The 19,108-nt window shown below is 51.3% G+C and overlaps 5 protein-coding genes across 5 annotated transcripts; 3 read left to right on the top strand and 2 right to left on the bottom strand.

Annotated features, from left to right (window-relative positions):
- Nucleotides 1–2,471: 2,471 nt before the first annotated feature.
- On the top strand, nt 2,472–4,921 carry Z519_01006 (uncharacterized protein; the record flags this gene model as incomplete). The annotated part of the gene is made up of 7 exons (XM_016758763.1): nt 2,472–2,504; nt 2,560–3,384; nt 3,447–3,480; nt 3,535–3,655; nt 3,758–4,137; nt 4,194–4,368; nt 4,450–4,921. 7 exons carry the CDS (start codon nt 2,472–2,474, stop codon nt 4,919–4,921), a joined length of 2,040 nt encoding a protein of 679 aa, XP_016624091.1.
- A 134-nt stretch (nt 4,922–5,055) lies between these two features.
- On the bottom strand, nt 5,056–7,172 carry Z519_01007 (uncharacterized protein; the record flags this gene model as incomplete). The annotated part of the gene is made up of 6 exons (XM_016758764.1): nt 5,056–5,953; nt 6,021–6,210; nt 6,274–6,413; nt 6,482–6,585; nt 6,653–6,834; nt 6,887–7,172. The coding sequence occupies 6 exons, from the start codon at nt 7,170–7,172 to the stop codon at nt 5,056–5,058; spliced, it is 1,800 nt and encodes a 599-aa protein (XP_016624092.1).
- A 483-nt stretch (nt 7,173–7,655) lies between these two features.
- Z519_01008 (uncharacterized protein) lies at nt 7,656–9,697 on the top strand (the record flags this gene model as incomplete). The annotated part of the gene is made up of 5 exons (XM_016758765.1): nt 7,656–7,883; nt 7,953–8,253; nt 8,321–8,430; nt 8,493–8,905; nt 8,959–9,697. 5 exons carry the CDS (start codon nt 7,656–7,658, stop codon nt 9,695–9,697), a joined length of 1,791 nt encoding a protein of 596 aa, XP_016624093.1.
- Nucleotides 9,698–9,932: 235 nt separating this feature from the next.
- Z519_01009 (uncharacterized protein) lies at nt 9,933–11,092 on the bottom strand (the record flags this gene model as incomplete). Its single annotated transcript, XM_016758766.1, has 6 exons — nt 9,933–10,218; nt 10,289–10,415; nt 10,464–10,484; nt 10,547–10,712; nt 10,780–10,965; nt 11,027–11,092. 6 exons carry the CDS (start codon nt 11,090–11,092, stop codon nt 9,933–9,935), a joined length of 852 nt encoding a protein of 283 aa, XP_016624094.1.
- Nucleotides 11,093–15,601: 4,509 nt separating this feature from the next.
- On the top strand, nt 15,602–19,056 carry Z519_01010 (potassium/sodium efflux P-type ATPase, fungal-type; the record flags this gene model as incomplete). The annotated part of the gene is made up of 2 exons (XM_016758767.1): nt 15,602–15,826; nt 15,886–19,056. The coding sequence occupies 2 exons, from the start codon at nt 15,602–15,604 to the stop codon at nt 19,054–19,056; spliced, it is 3,396 nt and encodes a 1,131-aa protein (XP_016624095.1).
- Nucleotides 19,057–19,108: the final 52 nt, after the last annotated feature.

A 19,108-nucleotide genomic window follows, 5' to 3' on the forward strand; every position in this document is an offset into this window, starting at 1 on the left:
TTTCGCGATACCAGAGAGATATTCGTATTAAAATGGTGTCCTTGCCAATCTAGAGTGAGTGACCTCAATTTGGGATAATGGATGTAATAATGCTGACTCTCTGGGCTAGAACGGAGGCAATCCCAGGAGTCTTGTCCATCGGACAGGACTTACCTCAAAATGCCCGCACGGTCTTTATGCTGAGAAGGTCTCAGGAATATCACTCACCGCACCACGATGGGAGAATCAATAGACAGAGGGTTATCGCATTATTCCATCGCATCTCACGCCACGTTCGATGCTGTGCCCTGTTACAACAGCATGGAAATAACGTTGACTTACATTCCGGGTCAGCTCCGATAGAATCCTTTTGACGTTTTGGCGGACGTTGGCTGGATCAGGGACTTGAATAAGTTCGTCGGCTCGGTAGATCCTGCTCTAAAAAATGGCATCGCATATTATATTAACTGGCCAACCCTGTAAATGGCTGAGGAGACTGCATTTGATAGTGCCGACGGCACCTGCTCATCACACCCTAGCTAGGCGCCCTTGACATCTGTACGGAAATGGACCGACTCATAGTTCGTCCCAACAAAATTTGTGTCTTGTCTCGTGGACAAAAAGCCGATCAAGGGGTTCGCACTGGAGATCCATAATGGGCACTTCCAGCTTCCAGAACTTGGACCTATAGGATCAAACTGTTTGGCAAATTCTCGAGATTTTCAGGTACCTGTCGCAGCTTATAGCCATAATACTGAATCGACTGGACGGTGTACAGCAAACTCCGGGGCCGGCTCTTCCGTGCAAGCCAAGCTCCTACATCTTTTTCATGCCGTCACTTGGGGACGGAGATACTACCCCTACTGTAAGAGAGCACTTCAGGGTTCGACATACACGTGCAACAACGCACAGAGGCCTGTCCAGCACGTCGGGAATCGAGAACGCGTTTCTGGTTGACGCTGACAGGGCAACACCACCCACAGAGAGGCAGCGGCTAGGGCAGCTCGCGCCTAGCACGGCGACAGCATTGAGAAGTAGGAAAGCGCCAATAAAACGCTCAAGAATAGGCAGACAACATCGAAAAACATGGAATACTCTGTCAAACTGTAAAGAATGGCACACTGCCAGCACTGTGAACTGTTCAGCACCCTCTTTAGCCCGTTTGGTTTGACATGTGACTAGAAAACTCTCCTTCCTGCTAACCGCCCCCCCTCCCCGCCCCCCAAAATCATCCCACCACAGCCACTTTGCCTTTTTACAGTACAAGTACGATTTGGTTCGTTTCAAACACTGTCGGGACTGTCCCTTACGAACATCCGGATCATCCGGACCTGTCCTGAATACGGTCCTAACCGCGACGTCCAACGCACATCCATCCTGGGACCACCATTGCGGACTTTATCATTTCCCGCCTCGTTGGCTCGTGGCCGAAGACACCTTTCGTCCCCCGTTCTATCACCGCAAGTGGATGAGCGAGTTCATGGGTCTTATCCAGGGTTCTCATTTAGCCAAAAAAGGCGGCAAAGGCAGCTTCCAGGCGGGTGGGGCTAGCCTGAACAATTGTATGAGTAGTCATGGGCCAGACTCTGCAGTTTTTGACAAGGCTTCCAGAGGGTGCTTGTAACCGGCAAGGTTGGGGTGGGGAGCATGGCGTTCATGTTCGAGAGCTGTTATGCGGTTGGACTCACAGACTGGGGGTTGACAAAGCGTTGAAAGATACAGCCAAAGTATTATGAGGGAAGCTGGGGAGGATTTCGAGATCATCTTCAGCCACCTACTTGGCAGATGAACAGCATACTTTGCATTATTTTCTAAGTACTGTTGCAATTCGAAGAGTGTGATGATGCTCAACGTTGCTGGCTTGCACCAAATTGAAAAAAATAGTAATAGGACCATGCGCATGACGCCTTTCCGTCTCTTTAAGCCTCGTGGATTATAATGACGGCGCCTAGCTAGTTAAAGAACTAAAGACCTAGGCTACCACGAACTAAACCAACAGTTTAGCATCGGGGCACAAGATAAAAAGTTACTTACAGGCATTCCAGAATGGAACCTGTGATAAAGTGAGTATTTATGGGGTTGATTTATAATCCAGCAGAGTGTCTGTACTCGGCACCGAGTAGCGAACCTAGATCAAGCAAATATTTTCCTGGCAGAGACTCCGCCTTTCTTCCCTGAAATCTCTCCCAGCCAAATATGCCTCGGCCCACTCTGGTGTTTCCCACTCGCATAACAAATGGTGGCATGATCTTCCGTTGTCCTACAGCCGAATTTCTCGAAGCCTGTTACCTATGACACGAAGCTATATTGCTCGCGCAATGCAAAAAGCTGGGAGACCAAAACGCCCAAGAGCACTTCAGGCGTGTGAGATTTGCCGTGCCAGAAAGAACCGCTGTAGCGAAGACCAACCATGCACTTATTGTGTTGGTGAGCTATGCCTTGACTTGCTATTTGGGCCATGGCCTTGTGGCTTACTCGACATCGTACAGAGCATGACTTGGAGTGCACATATTCGCGTATTCACCGTGACAGGAGACAAAGACCACCGCAAGGGCTCCCTGATCCAGGCTATGTGCACAGGCTGACCTCAGTGAAAGATCGATTTCACGGTTTGAACGACATGTTACAAACATCAATTCTCCACGCTTCACCGAAGGGCCCATATCGGACACCAACGACTTTGGGCCGAACAATGTCAATCAGACAGCGATACTCGCCGACAGTCCTAGTTCACAGTCACTCTTGATTCCTGTCGGTCGAACTCAGCAACAAAGTGAGGCATATGCTCCACCACCCGTTGACGAGAACAGTTTCACCCCATGTACTACTGGGACACCTCGAGACACTGCGTCGGATCTGCTGGCTACCAACCTCCACACAAGCAATCTGGAGTTCTATGGGTCGGCCTCATCGGTCGCATTTCTCCGTCATGTGGAAACGCTATCGAATTGGCAGACAGGTCCTTTAGCTGGACCGCCAGAACGATCGTTGACTGCACGTTTGCACAACACTGATTTCCAACCCAACATGTCGCACAGTATCCCTGCAGCACCACGAGAGGACAATTCGACCACGGATCGATTCTATTTCCGTGTGGCGAGGCAATTCCTTGATGCTTACTTCTCTAACATCCATTACATCCAGCCTCTGTTCGAAGAAGAGGTGTTTCTCGCTCGTTGCGAAGATCTGTGGTTCAACAGACGAGATAAACAACCACTATCCTTTGTCGCTCTTTATTATGCCACTTTGAGCTTGGGCAGCCTCGTCATGACTTTCGAAAACCCCAACATATCTGGAGCGGATCGATTCACGTGGAGCCGCAAGCTGTTCAACGACGCTCTTGCTATCGTCACCAAACTTGGCACAGCAACAGATGTTGAAATGGTCCAGTGTTTCTATATGATCGTAAGCTATCATCACAGCTGGCGGCAATGTCTCCAAGCGCTAACAAAAACGGGTGAGCGAAGAGCAAAATATGTCAGCACGAGCTCAATCCTCACGGTACGCGGCCCTATCCTTACTCCTTGTGTTGTCCACGCTCACACCTCTCCTTAGTCGCGTATCTATATTCCGGTCAAGCAGCAAGAACCTCATTGGCAATTGGGATCAACCGAAGCCCTGTCAGTCCAGATGCAGCTGACCCGCGGGCCTCAGCCGCATCGTCAAAAACGTGGTGGTAGGATGTCCTGAGGCTTAATTCTTATGTCACCAAGTCGCTAAAGCTGAGTAGGGCCGTATACTGCCTTGACATGTATGGTGAGTCAACTTCAAAGTAGAGCGCAGGACTGAGAATGGATAGACAGACGAGCTTTGCTTTGGGGAGGCCTGATAGCCTCGGTCCTGACCAATACCACACACAATATCTTCCCCCTGCGGTTTTAGAAGAATCAATTTCGAGTCCCCACGTTCTGCAGATTGTTCCATGCATGGTTGACTTGTCGCGAATTATGCGCAAAGTGGCACTCAACTTATACGCACAGCCATGCGAAATGGAACAAAAGCTCCAACGAGCAAAAGCACTCGACGCCGAGTTGGGTCGTTGGCTCGAACAAGTTCCCCCACACCTTCGGCCTGAGCAACAAACTGAATCAGGTCTCTCCTTGAAACCGCGGCGCCTCGCCAGCTACATCAAGAAGCAGTCTGTCGTGCTACGACTTCGTAAGCATTGGGGAGAAAGTCAGCTTCGAACCCAGCTTATTCTGACCAGTGTGCAGGCTATCTCAACCTTCGCATGGTAATCCATGCCGTATTTATGACTGATACGAAGACAGCCGAGTCAGGCGAGGCCTCGTCCATTCGAGAATGCAGATGCCGGTGTATCCAATCGGCAGAAGAAACAATCGATCTAATGTACTCAACATTTCGCACAGATGACTATTTTCAGACCTGGTATGCCGCCTCTGTATTCCCAGTGACACAAGGGAAATTCATTCCACAATTCAACTAACCCTTCTTAATCGTTTTTTCCAGGTGGTACAACTCAACCTATACACTGTATGCTGTTAGCATACTGCTTGCCCTAGTCTTTCGTCAGCTTGCAAGAACTCGAGAAGCACTCGAGAATCTTTTTGCCCACATTGACCGTGCGATCATGGTACTCCAGGCTATGGATGACTGTTTGGTCGCCAGAAGTGCCACAGCCATCATTAAGCGAACACTCGCCCGAGCAAAGAAAGTCCCCCAGCCGGCCCTGGTAGCATCACAATCCTCGTCTTTCCAGGATACGGACCTCGATGACGCGCTACATCCTCTGGCCTACGTGGAGAGCGAAAGAGTCTCTGACAAAAGTGATACACTGCTACAGTCCCAGGAAATCGAAAGTGATGGTCTTGGTGAGACTGTGGGCGACCTTGATTGGCTTAACACCTATCCTTTCGATGACAGCCAGCAGGCTTTGTTCTGGACAGAGTGGGCTCATGAGATCGATGCTCTGGGAACATAGTATGAAGGATCTTATCACCATACATATTCGACTATCATCTAGAAGGCATGGCCTGATCTGCTTAGCAGATAGCATTTTGGCTTTCTGAATATAGCGTGCACCAATTAGCTCCTATTTCAATGCTGCCTAGTTCCTTATCTAGCCGGATTACCAGAGGCAAGAGACAGCACAATTGAGGAGGGATACTGCGGCCCGGAGTGGACAACATGTTTGCCACGGTTGAGATTTCCAGGAACACGATCTAGGGCAGGGAATTCTGGCAGCGTCACCTCATGGCCCTTTATCTCTAGCCGGACGGACTCTCCAGGTTCGAAAATGATGCCAGAGGGCCACAGGGGGATGTCGAGGCAAACAACCTGACCCGGAACAATCTTGTCTTCGCTGTCATGAGGATGCCACGCCACCGCTGGGGCCAGCATCGCGGTCTGCTCCTTGGTGAGAGTCGGGTCAGCGCTTAATTGCCGGTGAGACGCTCGAAGTCTACCATTCGGGCCCAAGTACTTAAAAATGTTGAGATTTGGGACGTCTTCCGCCTTGGTCCCTGCTGGGAGAGCATCGAGAGGAATGTTTATCTGCACCAATGGCTGACCGCCTGCGTCGAGTTTTCGACAGACGACGTAGACGTCTAGATCATCAGCTTCAGCGCAGGACATATACAATTTGACCTGGGAGTAGCCGATTAGTTCGGTATAGGTGCTGAATTTGTGAACGAAGTGCGCGCCGTCGTCATCCCAGGAGTCGGATTGGTAGGCAGTCGAAGAAGCCTCGCCGGGAGCACCGCCTTCACTCATCGTTGCAGTTTTGGCATCCAAGAAGAAAGTTCGGTGCTTGACGTAGCTGGGTGGGTACACAGGTTCAGGTCTGTTCACAATACATTCACGATTAAAACCGAGCAAGCTGTGCCGCACTTTAGGAGTGGACTCCCAACCATTGACCTTGCCGTAGAGATATCGATCGAAGAATTTTTGCAGGTCATCGATTGTCCATTTCTGGTACATATCATACCACTCCTGAGTGTGGTGGATACGGAGCCTATTCTCGTAAGTTAGAAATGTTAGCTCCAACCCCACGAACCTCGGAAACAGCGGGCACAACGGACCATTTCTCTTTGGATGACGAGAACAAGAAGCCCCTGATGGTGCCTTCGGTGTGTAGCATCGTTGAAAAGCTCGCCAAAGCGTAAATGGGAACATCGATTTGAGCGAACTTTGCACTTTTGTCTTCCCAATACTGGTTCCAGAGCGGATACTGACGGGTCATAGCACCTGTATCCTCCTGCCGGTTCTTACCTGACATTGGGAAGGTTTAGCAATTTGACGTGGTGCCAAAGAATATGAGTGAGTGTCTCGCACCACAGTAGCCGCTCCCTCGATAGTCAACAAAGGCATAGTTCGGGATGCCGCCTCTGCCAAGCAGTTCACGATAATAATCTGCAATGCCCTCCCAGGGAGCAATGGCTTTCAGATGAGGTGGTCGTTCTGCAGCAATAAACCTGTAAGACGAATTAGCTCTGGCCTCTCTAGTAGGGGTAAAAAACCCCCCTCTCTTGCTTGCACGTACCACTGGGCGGCAGCTAGATACGAGTTGCCGGCAAAAGCAACGGCCCCGTTACACCACTGCTGAGCAGCGATGAATTCAACGGCATCGTATCCATCCCTCCCCTCCTAGATTGCAATACTCGTTCAGCTTGATAGTTCACACCTAGATATGTTCAATTCCCGGCATGCTCACTTGCGTTCCTAGCATATACATGTCTCCACCAGAGTCGAATACGCCACGAGAATCCACGTTGACAACCGCATAACCTCGAGGACACCATTCCGCTGGGTCTAGACCCTCGAATTTTTCGAGGTCACTCGTCCAATTTCTTGGTATACCAGCCCGCCAGGGGACCTTATCAAGGCTCTGGAAGCCTCAAAAAAAGACTCAGCGTGTTGAAGGGTAGAAAGGGGATAAGAGACGCACCATTTCCTTGCTTTCCATAAGGACTCCATGCCAATATGGCCGGAACAGGTTGACTGTCCGACTGCACAGGTCGAAATACATCCGCCCAGATTATAGTACCGTCTCGAAGCGGGATACGAATGTCTCTCTCAAACAACAGGTCTTCGTCCAGTGCACGTCTTCCTTCTGCTTTCCGCCATCCGTTGGCGAGAATTTGTTTGGAGGGACCAAATTGATACCAACGCTGGCTGAAGTTGCGATTTGCTTCTTTGAAGAGGATCTCGATGCCGCCGACATTAGTCGCCATGCTGTCACTTGGTGAGACTTCTGAAGGTGCCTCTACCCAATGCCACACGCCGATTAAGCTTGAATTAATCTGCAATTGGTCTAAATACAAGTATCTAAAACTTTTCACAAGTGCTCATGAGCCTTTCCGGTCTGGCCCAAGGCATGGGCCGACCTATCAACTCTCGGGATGGATTTCCAAGCAAGCAGCCGCCGGGGCATTAGTGCCGGTGGAAGACCCGGCGGTTGCCTATTTCAGACAGTTCGCTCTGGGTCCACTTTTCCCCGCAGGGGATTCCATTACTGAGTACAAACATCCAGAAACCACAATGACGGGGATATTAATGGGATGCTATCCCTTCTCGCTAAAATTTCTTGTTGAAAATGAAAATCCTCTGTACTAGATCTCCTCTTTTTGGTAAGACACTATTTAGTGCCCCCCGTTTTGCAAAATCTCAAAGCCCAATCCATACCAGAAATCCAACCACGCAACCCGCTGCTAGCCATGGCTGACGTGCTCGACCATACGGTCCAGCCAATCATGAAAATCGATTCAAAAAGCCTTGGCCAGTATGAGCTTGAGGAAGCAGAGGATGTCGATTTGTCGGCTCCGAACACAAGCTTCGATGAAGAAGTTGAGGCAGAGCTCCACGCCCGCACTTGGATCGCCCTGGCAGCCTTTTTCCTGTTGAACTACACCCAGGTTGTAGCCCTTCAGGGTCCTTCTGCTGTTGTAAGTACTAGCGGCTTGGGAGCAAAGTCTACACCTATTTCCAGACGATCATTGCTGACGGCTTTCCAGCTGACCTACATTGGAACGGATCTCCACAACACAGAAGCTCAAACATGGGTAGTTGTGGTACTTTCGCTCGTCCAGGGAGTCCTTGGGCCAATTATTTCAACAGCTTCCGACACCTTCCAAGCTCGAAAGCTGTTTCTCGTCGGCTCCTCTGTCATTTCTTTTATCGGGGCTTGCATCGCCCCTGGGTCCAGCACTATCTATCGACTCATCGGTGCTAATATCCTTATCGGTGTTGGCTTCGCATCGGTGCCCCTAGCTTATGCCGTCCCCAGCGAGATTCTGCCCCGGAGATGGCGTCCATGTAAGCTACAACCTTACTGTCTATATTCACCCCGGCTACCGAAAATCTGAGAAATGTCTTGTTTTAGTGGCGCAAGCCGGGGTCAACATTGCAGCCCTCCTTGCGACTATTTCAGGCCCTTTCACAATCGGTGCTTTGACTAAGCGCAACGCCCACACTGGCTGGCGCTTGTTTTTTGTAAGTATCGGACGTTTGCTAGCAGGATGCGCTCCGTATATAACTAACTTATTGTGACATAGTGGTTTCAGGCTGCCCTTTGGGGCGCTACCACCATGGCGCTGTTTGTGGGCTATCATCCACCTAAACGACATACCACCTTTGACCATCTCTCCTTCTGGAGCAAGATAGGCCACATCGATCTGATCGGCTGCGGGCTTCTCGCAGCTGGATTGGCTCTTTTTATCACAGGTACTAGTCTCGGAGGCGGTCTGTACAGCTGGACCAACGCACGAACTCTATCAACCATTATCATCGGAATCCTGACGCTCATCGCTTTCGGTATCTATGAGTGGAAGGGGACGAAGACTGGCATGCTTCACCATGATCTATTCCGTGGTGGCCGCAACAAGGGACGAACATTCGCCATCTGCGTCGCATTGCTCTTCATGGAGGCTGTCATGATTTTTGGCTTTGGATTATTCTATCCGATCCTGTTAGGTTCACGGTTTCGATGTCCACGGTGTCAACATGCTGATTTGAACATAGGTCACAAGTTCTGTTCACAACTGATCCCGTCCTGATTGTCGCTCGTTTACAGGCATGCTGGATTCCCGCCATTTTCTCCACCGTTTTCTGGGGGTATACCAGTACTCGCTTCCGAACTATTCGCGAACCACTGCTCATCGGATTTGTACTCTTCACTAGCGGCTTGGTGGGACTTTCTACAATTCAACCAGGACAATCTGTCAATGCCATCGCATTTTCTTGTCTCACTGGTATCGGATTTGGCGCCCCACTCATTCTCATCGTTACCGGTGTTCAGCTTTCCGCGCCGCACAAATTAATTGCCACGGCTACGGCATGTACAACCTCTTCACGCGCCATAGCTGGTGCCGTTTTCTCAGGGATCAATGCGGCTGCCTTCAACACTCGCCTGAAGAATTACTTGCCAAAGTACGTCGCAAAGGCTGCTTTGGCTGCTGGACTGCCTACCGCATCCCTTCCGGCGTTCATCCAAGCCCTGACTGAAGGCGACACTGCGGCGCTGGCCCAAGTCTCCGGTGTCACTTCTACCATCATTGCCAAAGGAGTTCGCGCTTTGCAGCAGGCGTTTGCAGACTCCCTCCGGATTGTATTCATCATTGCAGTTCCATTTGGAGTAGTCGCCTGTATCGCCTGCTGGTTCCTAGGCGATTTAAGAGAGACGATGAATTACCGCGTCGACGCACCGGTCGAGGAGTTGCACGCACAGGCAAAGCGAAGCCACCACATAGTGACATCATGATTTTCCCCCAGATGTAGCTGGAAGGGAGAGGGGACTCAAAAGGCTCAAGCAAAACTCCGCGAGCGTTCAGGGATCACTCAGGGAGTAGCATGTGAACCAACGGAGAGCAAAGCGACGAGCGGTTAATCATAATGAGAAGAAGGAGGACACGTTCTTCCTTCGATACTATCTAGGTGTACATTTGACGCCTTTCTACGGAGTAGTTGGGTAAGACTCATACACGACCCGCACTACCTCACGACTTTTCATAGTCATAGAAGCCCCGTCCACTCTTGACACCCAGAAGACCATCATTAATGAATCGCTGCAGATACTCTCGAGGCTCGGGAGGGACGTCTTTCCGCTTTTCTGCATAGTGTTCCTCGATGTTGAGCACAACGTCAAGACCAACGACATCCATCTGCTCAAAGGGACCTTTGGGTGTCTTTAAGACGTCCTTGAAAATCGCATCTATCTCGGATGGAGTAGCCACGCCCTCCGCTGCGGTGAGCAACGCTTCCCTCTTGATTGCTGCCCAAATCCTGTTCCCAAGGAATTTTATCAGTGCTTCTGACGAGAAACAATTGAAAGCGCGGAGAGGCGATAGCAGACCTGTTGTATATGTAGCCCATGGAATCTTTCTTCACATGGAATGGACTGAATCCATGCTCCCGACACTGCTCCATAAGAAGTGGGATAATTGCAGGATCAGTATTTGCATGACCCATGAGTTCAATTGCTTGAGCAGAGGTCAGCGGATGCATTAATTGCTTCGAGCTGAACTCACCAGAGGTCTCCGGAGGCCAGTCTCGTTGAACCGGCTTGTCAGCATCTTGTCCTAATCCTGGAAATTACAAAAGTGGTGCTTACAGCAATGAGCGCTGAGGACCCGCCGGTCGTTAGACAATTTCAAGCCATCAATTATCTCGGATATGCTATAACTGCTCGAGTTGGACGCAATGATGGTGTCAGGTGTCGCCAGCTCGTCGAGCCGAGCGATCATTTGTCGCTTGAGCTCCAGTCTCTCTGGCACGCACTGACCTCGGCACATTGATCAGCTCCATGTCGACTTTTCAGCTCGTAGTTTGGATTGCGCTGCGTACCTCAACGATCAACCACGTATCTCGAAGTCCCGCGGGCAACGAGTCCGAGCTGAAAGTCTTGATTTCACCCCATCGTGCATTCGGACGCTGGGACGCAGACCGGAGGTGGTCAATGTATTTGACACTCTCAGAAAGCTGCTTCGCCTGGGCGTCAATGAGATGAACAGGCCGGCCCTGACTTGACCACTTTGTCCCAGAGCTTGTTAGTCCGGATTCGAACTCGAGGGAGAATGAGGGTGATATTCACCATGTATGCCAGACGTCGACCTTGCGTCCCTGCACCGACAAGGGCGGTCGCCCTTCCTGCTGACATTTCGGCTATGATGACTGAGTTTGACAAGGTCTAATGGGGCTTTTTAACCTTGAAGAATCTAAGACAAGGTTGCATCATGCAAATCCTTCAATACTTCCGGATCCGAAGCATGTCGCCTGGCAAAACGATCCGGAAGCGTGGGGAATTTATTGGGGAAGCCCGATGTTGGATTACCGAGGAGTTTTAGGTGGGTCCACCACTATTTACATTTGGAGGTGGCTTTCCCTCGACGTCCAGAACCCTAATCTCGTCTTATTCTAAACCGACCACACACTCGCACGGCCTTTGGCAAGAAATAATCCCGGCTAGAAACGATGAGGGAGTCATTCGTGTTACATGTACAAGGTATAAATAAAGACGAAGTGAATATCGTGCGCAAATCTTGATGATCTCAGACGAGTTGAGTACTGATGAAGATAATGGCAGGACCATCGAGTCTTTATAATGACCTTCGTCATAGCAGCTTTCCCCCTTTCGCTAGCGCTCATCTCCTCTGCCTCCCCGTACTTCCTTGAATATTGTAGCACCGACGCCCCCGGTGATAGCTTGTACTCAAACAACCTATGAAGGTAGGGTGCCTCTTCTCTGGTGCAGCTGTTCTTGCAGGTCGATGTCCTCCTTCTTCTCCTTTTCTTTTTCTTTTCCTCTTCACCTTCTTATAAAAGGGGGAGCCACGGCAGCTTCTGGCACGCCTGGCTCGCCGCATTCCCAAAAGGTACAAGCCGATCCTCCAAGAGTAGTCAAGAAAGGAATCAGCTGCCCGGGAGAGTCCAGGCAAGTGACATTCTCGACATATTTTTATAAATGCTAATCTCAATTTGTGCGATCGAAAAGCACATAATACCCACAGCCACCATCCAGCTGCAAAGTTGTTAGCCCATGGAGATGTTTTGACGATAGAGCCACCTCCATCCAAAATATTTTCAACCGGCAATCCAATGGCCTCGGCATTTCAAAACGATGCGGTTTCAGTAAGGCTAGGAATTGCCGCGTGAGGAACAACGGTGGCTAGATGAAAATCCACAACTGAAGAACGACAAGCCAGGCAGGGTCCCCCCCAACGGGCCCTGTCCACCAAGTTGACGGAACAGGAATATCAATCCGTCTGGACCGGGAGACGGTGTAAAGTACTTTGCGTCGCCATAAGCAGCAAAAGTGAACCAGGGCACTATCACAGGCGGGCCCACAATGGTGAAGAGAAATGCCGTAAAAATGATGGTCCGCCCATGCACGCCTTTCGTGAAATCCCAAACAGTTGAATACAGTGAGCCGTAGATCCCCCCGTGCAACATCTGCGTCACCAGCACGACTTCGATGGTAAAGACATAGTCGTTTCTGAAACCTATTATCAGGAAATAGAGGGCCAGGACATAATTCGACAGCAGCGCAAATCCCTTTTGGGTCTTTACTTGAGGATTGCCGGATGGCGATGCGCTGAAGCTGGACAGCTGCCCAATATACAAGGCTCCTCAAACTCCGAGTCCAAAAAGGTCTTCTAAACCCTCAGTAGTCCGAGCCGAGCAGAGCCTGAGGCGTAGAGGTGCAAACACTTGAGTCAAAGCCAGTTTTTTAGGTAGGACGATAGACAGAGACGCCCAGACAAGAGCCATGATGGTGTAGGGGAGAGTGCGCTGGCGTCTTCTACGTTGACGGTGCTGATATTCATGGTGGGGATATTGATCACGATTTTCAGAAGATGTTGATCATATGTATCGTAATTTGCGTCGCTAGAGTCCAACGCGGGTGTTAGGGCAGCATTACTGAGACCTGCCTCTGGTGGTTGACCGGGAAATGTGCTTGAGGCGAATCCTGAGCTAGTATTTGATCCAGGAGCAGTTTTGAATTCTATTCGACCCCTTGATAGTTGGACAGGCTTTCAAGGACAGTGACACTAGGTTCAGCTATGTTTTTCTGTATATAGAAGTCGAATAAGATTGGGGTTCAAATGACTGACAATTAGGCAAACAGGGGAAACTCATGTATCAAGAACAAGCAGAACATGTTTGATGCAAGAGGGAGCTGATAGATGCAGAGTTGGACGAATGTTAGCTTTTCGTCAAGGTTGTCATTCTTCACCAGAGGTCACAATTTGGCGTTCCTACAGAGATGAGAAAGGAGACCGTTCAGGTTTAAATCGATATTGGAAGGCAAGATGAGCGAGTTCTTATGTTTTCTTGCCAATCTGGACTTGTCGAGTACGTCCGAAAGCAAAACCTGCACCGCCATCTTGTATGCCAAGATTCAGCTTCCACAATCTCATGTTCATATGTGGCCGCATTCAGCTGGATAAGAATAGGACCTGGTTCGTTCGAGTCTCAGCATAAGTCCTTGGAGCATCTAGATGAGGATTCCCGTTGGGTTTTCTTTTTCTTGTTCCTGGGGGGTGGCTACAGGAGGCGCCTCTGTGCTTGCTCTATGATAGAGAAGGATCTTCAGGATTTGCGCTCATTGCTCGCAATGCACATTCCAAAAAGCAGGGATGCTGTTCGTAACGGCCACCTAGGTCGCCTATGCCGATCTCAAGCTTTGTCTATAATTAGTTGAAAGCTCGTATCGCGGAGATTGGATTATGGTTCCGAGGACATGTGAACTGGCATTATGAGGCCAAATTCAGAATCGTTAGGGATCAAGAGACGCTATTCAGGGGCAGTAGTGATGTCACGGGCTCTGGTCAACTTCAGTCGTGTGAGCCTTGTGAGCTTCTGACGAGTGGCAACATGGAACTTGAGCGGGTTGAGCATTGAAGTTGTTGCGAGGGAGGAACCCCGCACTGATACCTCGGCCGGTTAATTATCGATACAAACAAAGCTTGAGCGACCCAAGGCGGCGAGGCGGCTCAATTTGGGCATCATGATTGGACGCTGGACAGGGTTGGTTCTTCGTTTCCCCACCCTGCTTGGTTGAGACATCGGGACGGCGATCATGTAGGCTTCGTCAGGGGTGGTAGGCTAGAGCGAAGTGATCGAAGCTTTTCATGGGAGAATGTCAACACAGCCAGGCTCAACATATCCGTACCTGATATCTCACTGACAAAGTACCTACTAGGAAGGTGGTCACGGATAATATCTTTAGTATGTAGTGCACTGTACCGTACCGTGGAATTGAGTTGTTCATTGGGCACATAGGCAAGACAAAAGCACTGGTAGGACTCTACTGGGTACTCTTGCCTAGACTGCTAACCGCTTGTGAAGAGGTGAGTTACTGTTGTTTCAATAGGAATGCATTATGCCTTCTATCGAAAGGCATCCACTTTCCACAGCAGACAAAAAGGCAATCGCCTCGCATCAGCCCCGCTAACAGGCACTACGGGGCCTCGAGCTTTAGCCAATAACCCTATATTGCAAATACCTCGTGTACCTGGTTCTTGCGAGCGGCGCGGCTGGAGATCTCGTATTGTGCTACTCGCATCTCCCTGGCCACATGAGAATGGGATTCTTCCACAGAAGTGGGTCAATAAATGGATGGTAGCGGAACTGACATGGAGGATGCCTGCAGATCTCCCAAGAATTGGCAAACAACCACTGAGAAAATACTCCAGTATTCCATGGACGCGATCAAGCATTGAGATACCAGACAGTCTTCAAGCGTTGCATTCCTTGGCATCCATTGCCAATGCAGCCTCGCGCTTGTCGGGAATGCTGAAAGCATGTGGTATGCAAGGAAGACACATGGGGCGCTTGGCAAGGCCCTGAGAACATTAGATCGGAGTTTTCCAGCAGAGTGGCGGAGAGTCGATTCCGTGTGCAAAGATCCCCTGCTAACCAGATCGTTGATCTGCGATTGTGGTGGCGACCCTGCGGACATCTCTGTCCCAGGCCCCGGCCAATCCGGCTCGGCCATACCGAGCAGTCGGGAGGGGGTCTTGGCGCCAATAAGAAGAAATCCTTGGCTCCTCCTTCCTGCTCTCGCTGACAGGCTCAAGCAGGCTCAAGACGTGGAATTGCGTCAACCCAAGCCATCAGCTCGTGCTCCGCCTATCTTCTTATGGATCACAGGAGTTTCCTCTGTCTTGGAACTTCTTGGGACGTTCCCCTCTGTTACCCTATCAATGGCCTCCACCTCCGCCCAGGCTTGGCCGATTCCGCACATATGGGAGAGAAGAAGCTGTGTCTCGCCACCTTTCCACCGTGAGGGGTTGGGACACCATCCATGCCAAGGGCGCGACGCCGTGTGCTGAGACCACGTTCTGCCCTGATGGCTCTTGGCTTCAAGGATAACTTTGGAGCGAGTCTTGGACACCGGTATGGTTCTTCCGAGTTAATCCACTGATAACATGCCGCCTCAGCTCTATATAACAAGACAGTCTTCCCCCGATCCGAAGGATCCACATACTCTTTCCAGGATTGAGAAAGACTTACAATTGCTTTGTCCTTTTGTGAACTCTTGTCAGCCACATTTGGCCCATCCGACTTAAGAACTTAGAAGCATCACAATTGTTGTCACTCACCTGGAAGTGGGACTCGAATACAGTTGCTCAGCACCCAGTCATCTTCTCGATCGCCGCCTGATATGGGCAAAAAGGGTGCAAGAGCCGAACAGAACTATCCGAAGTTACCATTCTTACTCTCTGCGGATGAGATCATCATTCACCTCGAGACAAGGCTCGATTCAGGCTTGAGCTCTGCTCAAGTCCAGCAATACCAACAGAAATATGGACCCAACAGGCTCGAAGGAGATGGAGGTGTCTCCTGGTACGCCATTCTGGGGAAGCAAATCTCCAATGCCATGATTCTAGTATGTTCTAACATCAAGTGGATTCTTTTGAAGCCCGGCTGAATGTCCGTATTGTGTAGGTGTTGGTGCTCGCCATGGCACTATCGTACGGCGTGGAAGATTTCGTTGAAGGGGCTGTCATCACCGCGGTCATCGTTCTCAACGTCGTCATCGGCTTCTACCAGGAATTCCAGGCCGAGAAGAAAATGGACGCTCTGCGCTCGCTCTCCTCACCTTCGGCAGCCGTTATTAGGGATGGGAATGAAATGACCGTTCCATCTGCGGAAGTGGTTCCCGGTGACATCGTATCAATCAAGACAGGGGACACTGTTCCTGCTGACTTGCGGCTGTTCGAAGTCATGAACCTCGAATGTGACGAGGCCATCTTGACGGGCGAAGCATTGCCAGTTGCCAAAGAAGTCGAATTTGAGGCAAAGCACGGCACTGCCAAAGAAGACCTGGGACTAGGCGATCGGCTCAACATTGCGTACTCCTCCTCTACAGTCACAAAGGGGCGGGGCCGCGGTGTAGTGGTCTACACTGGCATGTCGACAGCCATTGGGGGGATAGCTGCCTCAATGCAGGGTAAACGACGCAAGCCCAATCGGTCCATGTCGAGAAAGAAGTATGGACCCATGCAGCCCGTCAAGGGCGGTGCACTGCGTGTATATGACGGCGTCCGCAAGTTCCTGGGTCTGACTGGGGGCACGCCCCTGCAAATCAAGCTCAGCAAACTAGCGTACGTCCTCTTCGGTTGCGCCATTCTCCTTGCCATCATTGTGTTCGGCGTCAACCGATTCAATGTCACGAACGAGGTCGCTATCTATGCCATTTCGACCGGAATCGCCATTATCCCGGAATCTCTGATTGCAGTCCTCACCATCACCATGGTCGTTGGCATGACGCAGATGCGGAAACGGAAGGTTGTGATTCGACAACTCAGTGCGCTCGAGGCCCTCGGTGGTGTTACCAACATCTGCTCAGACAAAACTGGCACTCTTACCCAGGGAAAGATGGTTACTCGAAAAGCATTCATTCCCGGTGTCGGCATCTACAGCGTGGAAAATTCAAACAACGCCTCTGACCCCACTGAAGGCACCATCACTCTGGGAAAGGCGCCTAAGTCTCGGCAGGAAGTCGAAGCAGAAAGACTAGCAAGAGAAGAAGCCTTCGATCGCAAACGTAGCACTGCCGGCATCTCTTTCGATTTACCGAGCGAGAAAGTGGTGCAGAAAGATGCCGAAAAAGCGTCTGTGGAACAGGATAATAACGCCGTCAGACCGAATCTGGATGTCACGCCAGAACTCCAAGCGTTCCTAGAATCTGCAGCTCTCTGCAACCTGGCCACTGTTCGTAAAGTCACCGAGGATGGGCAAGAGAAGTGGAAAACAGCAGGCGATCCGACAGAGATTGCTCTACAAGTCTTCTCACACCGCTTCAACCACGGCAAGAAAACCCTCGAAGAAGAAAACGGTTGGACTCAGAAAATGGAGTATCCATTTGACAGCTCTATTAAGCGCATGTCGGTCGTATACACCAAGGCCGGTGAGGGCCACTCCATTATCTTTACCAAAGGCGCAGTCGAACGCATCATCGACCTGTGCACGGCCGTGGGTGTAGGTGAAAACGAACAAGCCATGACCGCTTCAGTGAAGGAAGGCATCTTGGAACAGATGACGTTCCTCGCCGAGCAAGGCCTGCGCGTGCTAGCCATCGCAAGGAAATTCACGACAATGGAAATCGCTGAACACTCGGACGTTGACCGGAGTCTTGTTGAGAAGGATCTCTGCCTGCTCGGTCTCGCTGGTTTATATGATCCACCTCGCCTTGAGACCAAAACCGCCGTGCAGGCCTGCACTACCGCCGGGATCACCGTGTCCATGCTGACAGGCGACCACCCATCGACAGCGACTGCAATCGCAAAGGAAGTCGGCATCATTCCAAGGAACATGGGGAGCCTCCCAGCTGACGTGGCCGCTGCAATTGTCAAAACCGCCACGGAATTCGACAGGATGAGCGACTCAGAAATTGACGCCCTCCCCACTCTGCCTCTGGTCGTTGCCCGCTGCGCGCCCGAGACCAAAGTACGCATGATCGAGGCGCTGCACCGTCGGAACAAATTTGCAGCCATGACAGGGGACGGGGTGAATGATTCGCCATCTCTCAAGCTCGCCGACGTAGGGATCGCCATGGGTCTCAACGGCAGCGACGTGGCGAAATCAGCGTCCGACATTGTTCTCACAGACGACAACTTCGCGTCCATCGTCAACGCCGTGGAGGAAGGACGCCGGATGTTCGACAACATCCAGCGCTTCGTCCTACACCTGCTCACGTCCAACGTCGGCGAAGTCATCCTCCTCATCTGCGGCCTGGGATTCCAGGACGACACCGGCTTCTCCGTGTTTCCCTTATCCCCCTTGCAAATTTTGTGGATCAACATGCTCACATCCTCGTTCCCGGCGTTCGGGCTCGGACGAGAAAAGGCATCGCCGGACGTCATGGAGCGGCCTCCGCACGACAACAAAAAGGGTGTCTTCACCTGGGAGCTGATAACGGACATGCTTGTGTACGGGACCATTCAAGGGACGTGCTGCCTCATGACGTTCGTCTTCATCGTCTACGGGCCCGGCCCCGACGGGCTGGGGCGGGACTGCAACCGTAAGTATAACGACACGTGCGACGTCGTCTTCCGGGCCCGCGCAGCCGTCTTCGCCGAGCTGACTTGGCTGATCCTCATCTCGGCGTGGGAATTCAAGGCCCTGCGCAGGAGCATGTTCCGCATTAACCCGCACGACCCGCGCACCTTCCCCTTCTTCCAGGACATCTGGGAGAACCAGTTCCTCTTCTGGTCCGTGGTCATCGGCGCGCTCTCGGTGTTCCCCGCCGTCTACATCCCCGGCCTGAACACGTCAGTGTTCAAACACAAGGGGATCAGCTGGGAATGGGCCCCTGCCATCGTCTGCGTGTTCGTCTTCGTGAGCGGGATGGAGGCCTGGAAGTACGTCAAGCGCGCCGCCAGGTGGTTCGAAGAAGAAGAGACCGAGGGCATGAAAGTCAGACGCCACGCCCACGGCCATGCTGCGAGCGCCGCGCTGTCTCTGAGACAGGGCTTCTTCACCATGACGAGGAGCTTTACCAGGAGTAAGTCTGAAGAGAAGCAGAGGACGATGGCGACAACGAGGCGGGAGCTGAGCGACTGGAATACAAGCGGGAGACCACGGGTGTTGCCAAAAGTCAGAGAGGATGTTTGATCATGGATCGATTTGCGCCGTTGTTGCTTGTTCGCTCAATGCGTGCACATAC

Source organism: Cladophialophora bantiana (assembly GCF_000835475.1).
Source record: "Cladophialophora bantiana CBS 173.52 unplaced genomic scaffold supercont1.2, whole genome shotgun sequence".
Taxonomy (NCBI): domain Eukaryota; kingdom Fungi; phylum Ascomycota; class Eurotiomycetes; order Chaetothyriales; family Herpotrichiellaceae; genus Cladophialophora; species Cladophialophora bantiana.